Here is a 13,094-nt window from a genome sequence, read left to right on the forward strand (position 1 = left end):
TTCATTCCAGTAACGGACAGAAATGTCCATTTGCTGTTTCTGGGCAATTTTATTTAAACTTTCATCAAAGCCAACTACAAGATGAGAAGATTTTGATATATCAGCATGCAGTTCCTTTTGAAATTCTGGAGCCAATCCGTGAACTATTGTATAGGATACTTTCGATTTTCCCAACTGCAATTTAGCTGCAATTTTGCTGTCGTGATACATCTTACGATGCATTGCTACACTATTTTCTGCATTCCTTAAGGAATTATGAGCCATAACACAATACAAACACCAAAGTATTTCGGCACGTGTTACAGAATCATTTAATAAGTAATTTGTCAATGATTTTGATTCCTTTCTAGCACTGCCACATGTGCACGTGCAAGAACATGTTGCAGATGGGTTTAGATAAGAATTATCAGCATTCGAGGAAGTATCAGGCAGAGATTTAGAACTGCTGACTGGATCTGTTTGGAACAACGGAGGGGAAGATACTTGAGGTGAGCTGGGTACATCAGAACTAAACAATTTTGAAGATTCAGACAAAGGTGAAGAAGACTCTGAAGCAGAATTATTTTGTGACGCTGCTGATGTAGGCCTAGTTGTTTTACAGTACACTGCTATGGATGAACTCATGTGAAATCCTTGCACTCTTCTGCTGTGTTTCACTCCAGATGCATGACTGGTAAGAGCCTGCTTCCCCATATTACTCAGTTCAATCCTGTGATTGCAAAGTTTGCACCAAGCTGCATATGGGCTGCCATCAATAGCCTGAGCCCATGAGAGGGATGGGTTCTGGTTCCATTCATCCCTGAATGTAGTTTTTCTGAGTTTTGAAGCCATGTTGTGACCTGTTAAAATAAAATAATTTTTTACCTTTATCACACTAATCTTTAAAATAATATTCTTGTGAGAAAATTAACCTATTTTTCATTAATTAGCAAATAAACGTTTCAGGCACCACAAACACAGATAAAATCAATGCAAGTACATAGGCCTATCAGCACATATTTTCTATACAAAGTAACCGTCAGCTTCAACTTCAAGCATCTTTTATAAGATAGGCCTAGGCCTAATGTAAACTTATGAACTGAAAATAAATCTGAAAAAATATAGGATATGTTCCAGCAACAATAGCTTGTTTCAGGAAATAGTCACATTTTATCTACAAAATTGCTGTGTGTTCATGTATTTTAAAAAATTTGCATTGTCTGGCCTGGCCTACTTCGAAGCAAGAAAAATGCCTAACTAACGTAAAATTCAAAAAATAAATAATATAGTACGTTACAACATGACTTGTGTTTGACCCGATTTATAAACTCTGCAAGCACGCATGTCCGAATCAAAAAGTTGAACTCTCACCTTCTTAATGTTCCGGTTTATAAACAGTTTATAAACCGGAACGTGAAAAAAGGTGAGTGTTCTACTTTTTGCTTTACTCAGACATGCGTGCTTGCGGAGTTTACAAACCAAGAACATCACGAACCGTTGCCGAGCGAACGAAACAAATTAGGCAACAGTTTGCGACTTGCCCATAGAGCAACTATAGTAGAGTATACATACATTTTGTTTCTTACCTTTGTTTGGCTGATGATATGAAAATTCACTTATCCATCAACAAAAACGATAACCAAAATCAACAAGAGTACACAAATGCGCGCCATTTTGGCCAGCCTAACAGGCCGCAATGTGTACAGCCATGTGCCGATTATAATTGATACGTCGATCATTATGTACGCGGCGAATTGAACAATCGATATGCATATTGTATCGTGCTGCTGCGTGAAGAACAAACACGGCCAAAATTTCCAGACGATTTTTAAAAAATCCCTGACATTTCCCTGACTTTTCCCTGACACACGAAATTCCCTGACAATTCCCGGTTTTCCAGGTCGCTGGACACCCTGTATAAGTTTATGGAGGGGTGTCTGTTCTGAAGTTGAAGTCAACTGGTTAGCAATTGCACAGCAAAACCAATCTAATTATATTTATTTTCCAAAAGAAGACTTTGAAGACCCGTCGAATATTTTTGCCAGTTCAAGCACCTTGCAAAGATTGCATAGCTAACACATAACTAACAACTGAACTAGACAAAGGTTCCACTAACTACAAGCGGATACAACTTATTATTTGTATCACTGTCCCCACCTGTTTACAAAGAATATGGTTCACCTTGGAAAAGCTTAACAACTGTGGTAGTTGTGCTGGATACCATTTCTTTGATCATCGCAACAGTTTTCGAGCACCCGCAACTATTTCATTTTGTTGTGTCTGAAGTCGGGAACAATTTCCATAACAAATTCCCAGCATGATCGAACACCGTGTTGTCTCGCATTATCATCACACTTTTTATTCTAAAATCAAGTTTGAAAAGTAGGCGTGCGACGATAATGCGTAAAATTTTTTTTTTGTTAGATAAAGTTATTCATAAAAACAAAACCAATTCATGGAAAGTACATTTATTTAAAACGTGAAGTATATTAGAGCACGCCAAACAATTTAAATTAATAAGTCATGCAACAAAAACCTTTCAACTTCAAATAGAAAAATAAAATCTGTCATCCAAATCCAAGCCGAACGAATGCGTAACTATTGCAGTATACACACCACGAAAGAGTGCAGGCTATCAGATGTAGTTAACTCGGCACTCGACAGAGAGTGCGCGTTGCATGAACTCAGCGAGATATTGATATTCGGCTACGTGTGCGCGCTCTATACGGGAAGTAACATAACCAAACAAAGAGTGCGCATTGCATGCAACGGTGAGATATCGATACTCGGCTACGTGTGCGCGCTCTATACGGGAAGCAACACAACCAAGCATTAATGATTGCAACGAGCGCTGGCTAAATTTTTGTAAGCGGGACACAGCGGCGACGCAGACGGAAAGATGAACGTTATAACGTTTAAAAATATTTTTAAAAGAAAATTTACACATTAGACAACTACGTATTTCCGTTAATTAAATAAGTAAGAGGTAATGTCCGAATAAATATTAGATTTCTATTTTAAAATACATAGTTTTATACGGAAAAAATAACCACACAAAGCGCTTGGAATCTAATAGCAGAACCAAAAACATACAACGTTTAAGCAAGAGGTTTTTTTTAAATTCAAATTTTGACGCCCAAAAATATGGGTGCAATGATTACGCGAGTGCGACGATTATGTGATAAAAGAGGGTACACTAAATTAAATGTATGTTCTATTAAAAAATGTGGTGAAATAATAGCATTTTGCTAAAGAAACTATTTATTTTAGTTTTTCTCGGGAGATTTCACATTACTTACGTGTTTCAAACACTTCATGTGATTAGAAACATCATTTATCCAGCCATGAGAAAATGTTATATTACAATGGCACACGCTGTGAAAAGCATAATTCAAGTCTTTTTCACTTTTGGTGATACATGGAAACAGTTACAAATACGCCAACCTAAACACTTGCCAAAACAGATTTTTTTTGGGCAACAATTTAACGGCACAAACAAAGTCACAAAATATCTTTATACACAAGCATTAAACTTCTGAACATGTACAGAACAATACAACCCCACAACACACTCCGCCAATTCCGCCATGGAACTAGACGTCATGTGAATAAATTTCTTTTTCGGTTGTTTCAGTTCAATTTAATCCTGTTCAATACTTTTTACCTTTTCTTTTGTTTATGTGACAAAATACATCAAGATGAGCTGCCATATTGTAATGAAAATGAATTTTAGACAATTAAAAAAAACATTTCCACTACCACGAAAAAAAGGCGAAAGAAATTCTAAGCTAGAAAAGCGTACGATATTTAGAATCTGCATACAACCGCAATGCAAGATTAATTTCCAAACAAATTGCGGGAAAACTATAAGGAAAAGTTTGCAGGTATGTCATTGGCTTAAAACAAAGAATTTCATACGCCTCAATTAACTTTTTTAATGATTTTTGAGCATTGAAAAGTGGTCCGATTGGTAGGGTGCTGCACAAAACTTGTCCGATATCAATTATTTTTACATCTGGGCAACTTAAGTTATCACGCTCAACTGTTTTCGGACGTAATGTTTTTTACCAAACTAATTTTTTTAAACATTTTCAAAACTGCCTCAAAATGGAAGGTGCTCAGATTTTCTTCTGAAAAGTGATTTTTTCGCATTAATTGACCCAAATATACTATTAATAGTAGAAGAGATTTTCAGGTGGTTTACTATGATAATATGTCTCTCTCTATTTTTTCAAATGGTTCCCTGGGTTCATGCTAAGCTACAGGCATCTGAAAAACATGTTTTCGGTATCTTAGATCTATTATTCACCCACATTCCAAAAATCAGACCTATAGCTATGATACAGTTTCGTAAAATTTGTTGACATTTATGAAAATGCGGCCAGGTCAGATGCGACTCACAAAATTTCTGAAATTAGTATTTTTCTGGTTTAGGGTATCTGAATCTATCGAATTTATACGGTTTTGGCCATATTGCTATAATTCAAAAATTATGAATGTGGGTTCTTGTACTATCAATAAAAGGGCATTCATTTTCAGCCTAAACATAGCTTGTGAAATATGAATACGAAGCTGCTTATAGATGAAAATTTACTAACAAAAATTTGAAATAATGGGTAGCAAACTTTCATAATATTTTGAAAAAGTTTCATGCGTGGATGTAGTTTTTGGCTAAATATGGTACTTTTAAGTACTTGTTCCAAAATATCTCAAAGTGTGCATAATTTACTGTAAATATTCTGTAGTGTGGGTTCTTGTATACACACTACAATATTTATTACATGAGATTGCAACACAGTTCATGAAAATGTATAAATGTTTCCTTAAGGTGCAAATCATATCTAATGGAAAGACACCAAAAGTAGGACCCTGTTATAAATGAATCAAGATACGAAAGACTCTTTATTATCCATGCTAATAAAGGGTAGCGATGCCATGGATAATCCAAAATGGAAGATAATATGCTCAGTTAATATACATGTGGTACCCAGGCTTATTAAAACCTTTAAACTCACACTGTTGTAAATATTGGACCATTTTTTAAAGAAACATTAATTTATTTAAATACAGGATGTCTTCTGAACAGAGCAAAGGATTACCAGATCGTCAACATAAAAAAGAGAACATCTTAAAAAAATCATGAAGTTAATGACTAGAATTAAACTTACATTTTCTCCTTGACATTTATTCCAATATGAATGCATTTTTTAAAATATGATTCCTGTAAGTAAAGTGGTGTCACTTAAATAATAAATAAGTTTTATATTAATAACAAAATACTAACAAAATTTTTTTGCAGACTGGAATATTTATATTTAACACCTTGCTACCACAAAAACATCTTGTTTTTACATGCTTTATATTAGCTTCACCTGTATGTTTGTCTGTCCGTCTGTAACTCTTTCGACTAAGAGTGAGTGGCTCATCACTGTAAAATGTCCCACCAATTTCATTACGTTCGTTACCCGAGCGGTCTAAGGCGCGCGACTTCTGTGACGTCAGCTTTCGGATTCAGCGATTGTGGGTTCTACTCCCGGCCACGCCAAAAAAAAAAAGTTTTTTTTTTCCCCCGGTAAATTCTAAGATTATATCCATACATCTAACTGTAAATGATTCGGAGAGACTTTACCATTTCTTTGTGACGTTGCAACTCCAAATAGTTATCTCAGATGGTAATAGGTAGAGTTGGTAACTCATTTCCCTATGATAATTATACATAAATATAGTTTAAAAAACTAAAAAATAATGCTTTTAAAGAATATCAAACTAAAAAGTTAAAAATAAATATAGTTTAAAAAACTAAAGAAACATGCTTATAAAGATTATCAAACTAAAAAGTAAAAAATAATTTTAAAATTTAATTTATGACAATAGTATATAAGCAATACTAGTATAAATGATAAAAAAGCATGGGGCGCTTGATATACAAAAAATATGGCACAAAGCGCCTCAAGCTTTTTTCTCATTTATACTAGTATTGCTTATATACTATTGTCATAAATTAAATTTTAAAATTATTTTTTACTTTTTAGTTTATAATCTTTAAAAGCATGTTTCTTTAGTTTTTTAAACTATATTTATTGTCACTCAGTAAGACCTATGTTATAGCAAAGTTCATTTTCTGTGGCTTCTTTCAATCGAGTAGAAGAATATTTTATAGATATATTAATTTGTTACAGAAAATATACATTGTGAGAATAAAATCATACCTTAAGAGATCGAATTAAACCTTCTCAGTTCTAAAGTATAGAAAACATTGAGCTGTGTCCAAACAACCTTATGTGTATTTAGAACATGCCTCATGTGGTTATTCGCAACTCATGTACCTTCAGTGTGGGAATGGAGAGATATTAAATGCCAATGAGACTGCACCAGACAGGTAATCTCTACAAGCAAGGGAAAGAAATTAAGTATAGAATAAATAAGCACATTGTGCCATGATGTCATGGTTGGTCCTGCCTTAAGGCGGATGGCAGCACAAGTGCCATAACCAGTCATTATAAATCACAGTGCCTACAGGTTTTGATTTAATTTTTAAATTAGTTTTATTAAACTTACTGGGGCATATAAATAACAGTTTACAACAATGCAATCCATACATTAAATCATTTATAAATATGTTCAATGGGCAATTTTTTTGCTTATACTTTTAATTTTTGTTGGAATTTTCTGAGAATCAAATTAACATATAGGTACCCTGAATAATCGAGGGTTAACGGTACTAGTCACGTTGTAGGCCCAACTAGTTTTGTTTAAATAAAGTAGGCCTAACTATAAATAAAGTTTGCCCAGCTGTTTTTCATTGCTTTTCAGCGCAAAATAGTGTTTTGTCATGTGATAGTGTGCCCATGTGCCGGCCAGCAAAGCCGTACCATGGTAGCTTTGGTCAGTATAGACTTGATCCTAGAGGCTCTCTGTGCCAATGGTTGCAGCAAGAATGGCCTTGTTCGGCGACTGTAAGGCTGTTCTGCCTGTCACAGGTCTCAGCATGCACAGTTTTTAATTATTGAAGTGAATTGACAGATTAAAAAAATATTTTTACACTTTTCATAAACTATGTCACAGTCACACACAATAAATATAATGGCAATTTAAATAGAAACCAACACAAACAGTATACTAATTACAATTAATTATACACACTTCAACAAGACTTTTCAATCAGGCACTAACAAAAAAAACATTTAAATTTCACAATCACTACATCTACAGATGAGTCTTGTCTAACTTACTTCTAACAAAACAATAATGAACAATTTTTAAAATGTAATTTAAAAAAATTATTCAAGTATTTAAATTTAAACTAAAGTTGTTAGGTCCACTGGTTCTATCTGGGGTGAAAATGTGTGCAGTTTTAACCATGGTAATGAAAATAAAATAATACAAAAAATTATTATTAAATCATTAAAAAACATCCAAATTTCCTAAATTTTCACTATACATTTTTTGTATAACACCTTGTTTTAATTTCTGTGGCCCAAACTTATTTTAACTGTAATTCTAAACTCTCATTGTTAATTTAATATAATACCTGACATTTGCAAGTTTCACAATGAATTGACTGAAAAGTTTTTTGTGAAGTACACGACATAGTTTACCATTAAATTATTAAGCTTCAAACATTAAATATCATTTCAAATTATTCTACTTGTATTACTTAACCAACATTTTGACATAGACGAGCTAAAACACCCGATTACCTCATATAATGTATGATTAAAATTGGAAACTGTACACAATCAAATAACATAAGTTCATCAAAATAATATACAAGCACATTTTTTATATGCAAACTGTCAGGTTCTTGTACTTTGTTCACTTCACATGCCCTTCCTCCACTTCTCTGCAGTTGTAAATTCAGTCATTGGTCTCCCACTCATACCACATGTTCCAATACCCACACGACCATTCACGTTATCTGGAGATGCAAATATACTCTTCTTTGTCATTGCTTTTCTCGCCACCTAGAAATATACAACATTCATTAAAATTTCTCTTAATATTCTCAAAAAAAATTCTCATTATTAAATTTTTTTCCCCCAACACCAAATATTGTAAGCCAAATAAAATTAGACATTCAATTCTAAAAATTAATAGGAACACTAGGGTTGTGTGAATACTGTTCTTTTATCAAACAAAACAAAAATGGATAAGAAGGTTCATGGAAATGTCTCTCTTTGGCCAATGAACCAAAAATATTGTTTTAATTTATACTAACAATGAATTAAGTACACAACAAAAACTTAAATTACTAGTCAAAGTGCCTAAATCTTGGGGATGCTCATCAATGATTATGCCAACCTGGCACCCTAGTTTTTTCTCACTCAGCTTTCTTCTTCAATTAATAGCGCAGAAACTTTTTTGTATTTCCAACAGGGTCCAGTTTATTCTACCTGCATTTGGCTCATTATGCTTCCAATATAGTATATCATGTACTACCACTTTTTTACTTAACTGCATTATAGTTATTTCACATTTAATAATACATAGCTCTAAACAATTACACCTCCTGCTCTCTAAGGCCGCTCCGTATGCATTGATTTGTCGTTTCGTTACCAGACTTAACTTGTCCCTCCTTGGTGTTCTCCTTTCAAAAGTCTTCGAGTATTATCAGTTTCAAACTTGACAGTTTTAGTGTTGTTCATAAGTTTGGAATGACACACAGGATTTGTACCAAACTTAAAAACATTTTCACTCCAACAAAACAATAGTTATGAAACTTTGTGAAAATTAAATGAAAAACTTCTTTTGTTAAGATTCTACCCTTAATGAAAATTATTTTCACAACTATTAAGAGTCACATGCACTGGAATATGAAAACAAAATTATGTGCAATGTGATTTACCAAGTACACAATATTTGATACATAAAAACTCAGCACACACTAGTTGATATAATTATATAAAATAACTGTATTTCATTACACTTAAATAAAATAAAAAGACTGTGATTATTTTAGGTCTGATGGTGAAGTAATATCAGGGAAAAACCTGCATTATAGTGATCTATATTGTGCCGGAAATTAGGTTTTCGGCACGGTTTTTTTATCTTTTATTATAGTTTTTAATTTTTTTTGGAAATAATTTTATTTTCCATATAAAATTAGTTACATAAAGGTGTAGTTTTTTTAAGTCGACTGTACCATGACTCGCCCCTGGTCGACCTTAGTGCGTGCAAACTCCGACAGAGGGAAGTCTTTTACGATAGTTCACTTCGGGCCGGACGATGAGAGTTGCCGAAGGTTTCCGACGCCCCTCCACCCTCTAGGACGAAGTCCTTGTTTTGAATTAGCGACGCGGCGCCGATTTGAGCGGACTCTTGCTCTGCACTCTGGAACGACCGCGTCGGTAGTCCGCTGATCGCGTTTCGGGCTCCGTCCAGTTAAATCAAAGCTGACGCCGAGCAGCAGTACTAAGATGTAGTCTGATCAGAAAAGTGATGTTTCCCTATTTACCTTTTGGTTTTTTATTTTAGTCATCTCAGTATAGCCTCTACGTAGTAATTCTAGTTTCTCCGCGAACCAAATTTCTTGTCTGGTGCCGCATATATATATTTTTTTTAACCGCGACGTCAGCCGCGCATCGCCCTCCATCTTCCTACCAGGCAACATGGCTGTGCCTAACAACTACTACCCTGTTTTGGTAAGTTCTCTCTTCGGTCCTTTGAACTTTGTCCTTCTTGAGGCGATGCCCGAAAGGAGTAAGTGCTGTCATTGTAAGTAGGAGAAAGGTGTAAAGTCACAGAGCGAGTTAAGCTGATAGAGTGGTGGACAGAACTTTTGAACTTTAGCGAACGAAGACAGATAGCGTAAGGTTTCTAGAGAAGCAGTGTACCAAAGGTTGGTTAAACTTGCTGGCTACGAGAGCAAGTTACGCAAAGATAAGCACCGGAGGGCTCACGAGTCAATCAGGACAACGAGCAAGTTGGTTGACGACACTTTCTAAGGAGTGGTCTACAGTTTAACAGTCACGGCAGTGAACAAGATAGCCGAGTGGCATGGCTATTCCAACAGAGACGAGAGTGTCTAATGGCTCACTGTGTTACTTAAAACATTAGTACGGTGCAAAGAAGTTTTGCTGAAGATTCAGCGAGGGTTGCAAGATGTTGTGCACCTGGTAACTACAGAGGACGATGGTGACTGCGTGGTGGTACCATAGTTTGCTGGACAGGAAAAACCAGCTGGTAATATGACCGTCAATAAACCAAGTAAGTGACCTGCAATATAGACAGTGTTTCTGGATTGATCTTCTTCTGCAGTTTGACAGTAATCTACATTCAAGCAGCCAGCTAGGACATCAAGAATCGGTACTCCACTCCATCAGGGTTCTTTAAATACTGCCTGTAAACTTTACTTAATTAGAATGTACACTGAAATTGGCAACAAGCGCAGAAGCAATGAGCACAATCGAAACCTCTAGAAGTGAATGGTCAGCGAGACCCCAATCTCAGGCATGAACTGGGAACTGGCTAATCTTTATTAACGCACACCTTAACAACTGTTTATTAAAGACTGTAGCATTTTTATTAATTTTTTTTAGACTGATTTTATGTTCATGTAATTTTAAATCATAAGTGTCCTTTACTTTACTATGTCATATATAAATGATAATGCGTAATGTTGTATTAAAAAGGTTTTCACAAATGCACAAGTTTAATTTCAAACTGAATTCCTCCATCACACCCTGGCTCCAGTGCAATGCTTAAAACTCTAATGCTTTTATATAAACATATACATACACATACAAACATACACACACAACCACACACACATATACAAACATACACACATACATACACACACACATGCACAAGCTCTCTCTCTTTATCACTCTGTATATACAGTGTTTTCAGTGTATGGTAAACCCATTTTGTTTCACCATACAAGCTTAAGTCTGCCCTTGTTTTATTTTATCAGCTAAAATTGAAGGGACCAGGCAAAGAACAGGAAATGTCACAATTTTTGTGTTTAAGTCTTTTAAACATGGTAACATATATTGTCTATGGAAATTTCACTTTCAATCACTAGTTTCCACAAACGATTAACAGATGTCACTAAAAATGTGTTTTTGTCTATGCCCAAGGGGAATAAAACTGGGAATGTCCATGACATAGTGGTAAAGGAGGAGAATGTACAAATATTGACAGCTGTGATTTGGGGTTAGGTTTCCCGTGCGTTATTGTCGTTCGCTGTGTGTGTAAAACATTTATTTTAATGATGCTTTCTGACACTGATAAGAATGAAAACCATAGTGGTTATACTAATAAATCGACAAAGGATAGAAAGAAGACCTGTAAACTCAAGATGTTATGAAAAAGTTGCGCCTTTCAACTCATGAACAAACTACACTGTGTAACTGCTCAAGATTCAAGTGTTTAGATAATGTGAGTGAAGATAATCGGCAAAACATTATTCAATACTTCAATTCATTTTCTAGTGTCAGTGAACAGAACTTATATTTTTCACGGCTAATAAATGTTTATGATGTTCAACACAGAAGAAGCAGAAAAACGGAAGGTGAAGACAGTTCTCTTACTATTATCTTTGAAAGATTTGTGCAATGGGAGTGCATGACTTGATGTAGGCTTTTGGACATACGCCATTGCTTAGCACATGTATGTCTGCAGAAGAAAACTACAAAAAAACACAAATGACAAAAAACACAAATGACAAAAAACACAAATTAAGCAAAAATTTCTGTTGTCAGGATTTAACGCCACACAATATTCCACACAATATTTTTGTTTTAGAAAACTGTTGTGTTTGTTTCGTCTTTTCGTTTGGTTGTGTTTTTGTCTCGTTTTGACTGTTGTGCTGAATTTTTTGGGTTCAATATTTTTTGTGCTGTCATCATTTGTGGTTTTTTTTTTTTTGGAAAACTATTGTGTTTGTTTCGTCTTTTCGTTTTGCTGTGTTTTTTGTCTCGTTTCAACTGTTGTGTTGAATTTTTTTGAGTTCGGAATTTTTGTGCTGTCATCATTTGTGGGGGTTTTTTCGTCCATTTTTCTTTGTTTTTTCCTTGTTTGTTGACCATATTCCTGTTGTGGAATATTGTGTGGCGTTAAATCCTGACAACAGAAATTTTTGCTTAATTTGTGTTTTTTGTCATTTGTGTTTTTTTGTAGTTTTCTTCTGCAGACATACATGTGCTAAGCAATGGCGTATGTCCAAAAGCCTACATCAAGTCAAGTTCTCATACTGCTGCATACAGCTGTAAAGTGAGAAATAAAAATGAAGAAGACAAGAAAGATGTGCTTGTATATTTCAAAGCATCATTTCATTACACTGCATTACCAAGGGTAAGGTGGAATATCTGCAAAAAAGTTTGAAAACAACTGTAAAAGCTCCTGTAGATCAAAGAGGAAAAAGATAAAGTTTTCAATCATATTAATTCATTCAAAGATAAGACTGAGTCACTAGTTTAAATGATAGTAGCAAAATGCACGTACCAGAAGAGTTGTCAATAAAGAAGATGTATACATAACATGTTTTTAGAAACCAATGATAATGAAAGACTTATTTCATATAAGTCTTACAGACATATTTTCAACACAAGAGTTTAACATTGCCTTTGGTTATCCTAGGATAGATATTTGCATGAACTGTGATACTTATTTGGCTAAAGGTTAGTATTTGAAGAAAAGAAAATAGATTAATTAACACAACTCAAAATTTCAAGTAAAGTTCATATGACGAAAGCAGATGTGTTTTAAGACAGAAAGAGGACAGCTAAAAAAAAAGCCAGCATCTAAAGGATTTTCTAGCAATAACTATGGACTTTAAAAAAAATATTTCTCTGCCTAATATGACCACAAATGATGTCTATTATAAATAAAAAAAAAACAAATAATCCATGTACTTGTTAAATATTCATAATCAGGGGACTGGACAGTCTTATTTCTATTCCTATCCTGAAACCTGTGACAAAAAAGTGTCTGATGAAGTGGTTTCAATTTTATTTATTTATTAACAATCACATGGACAAGCCTATAAGACATCTTGTTATATTTTGCGATATCTGCGGTGGTCAAAATAAAAATTACACTATGCTTCGGTTTATACATTCTATCACACATGAATTAAATTTACTAGACTCCATAAAAATGACATTTCCAGT

At 34.4% G+C, this 13,094-nt stretch overlaps 1 protein-coding gene across 2 annotated transcripts in view; it reads right to left on the reverse strand.

Moving 5' to 3' along the window:
• Positions 1–3,401: 3,401 nt before the first annotated feature.
• Positions 3,402–13,094, reverse strand: part of LOC134529399 (survival of motor neuron-related-splicing factor 30) — a 58,518-nt gene continuing 48,825 nt past the window's right edge. For both annotated transcript variants that reach the window (XM_063363432.1, XM_063363433.1), the window contains exon 6: positions 3,402–7,943. In XM_063363432.1, the coding sequence (XP_063219502.1) occupies positions 7,800–7,943 (144 nt within the window). In that variant the 3' untranslated portion in view covers positions 3,402–7,799. The remainder of the gene's footprint in view (positions 7,944–13,094) is intronic.

This window comes from Bacillus rossius, chromosome 2 (assembly GCF_032445375.1).
Source record: "Bacillus rossius redtenbacheri isolate Brsri chromosome 2, Brsri_v3, whole genome shotgun sequence".
Taxonomy (NCBI): domain Eukaryota; kingdom Metazoa; phylum Arthropoda; class Insecta; order Phasmatodea; family Bacillidae; genus Bacillus; species Bacillus rossius.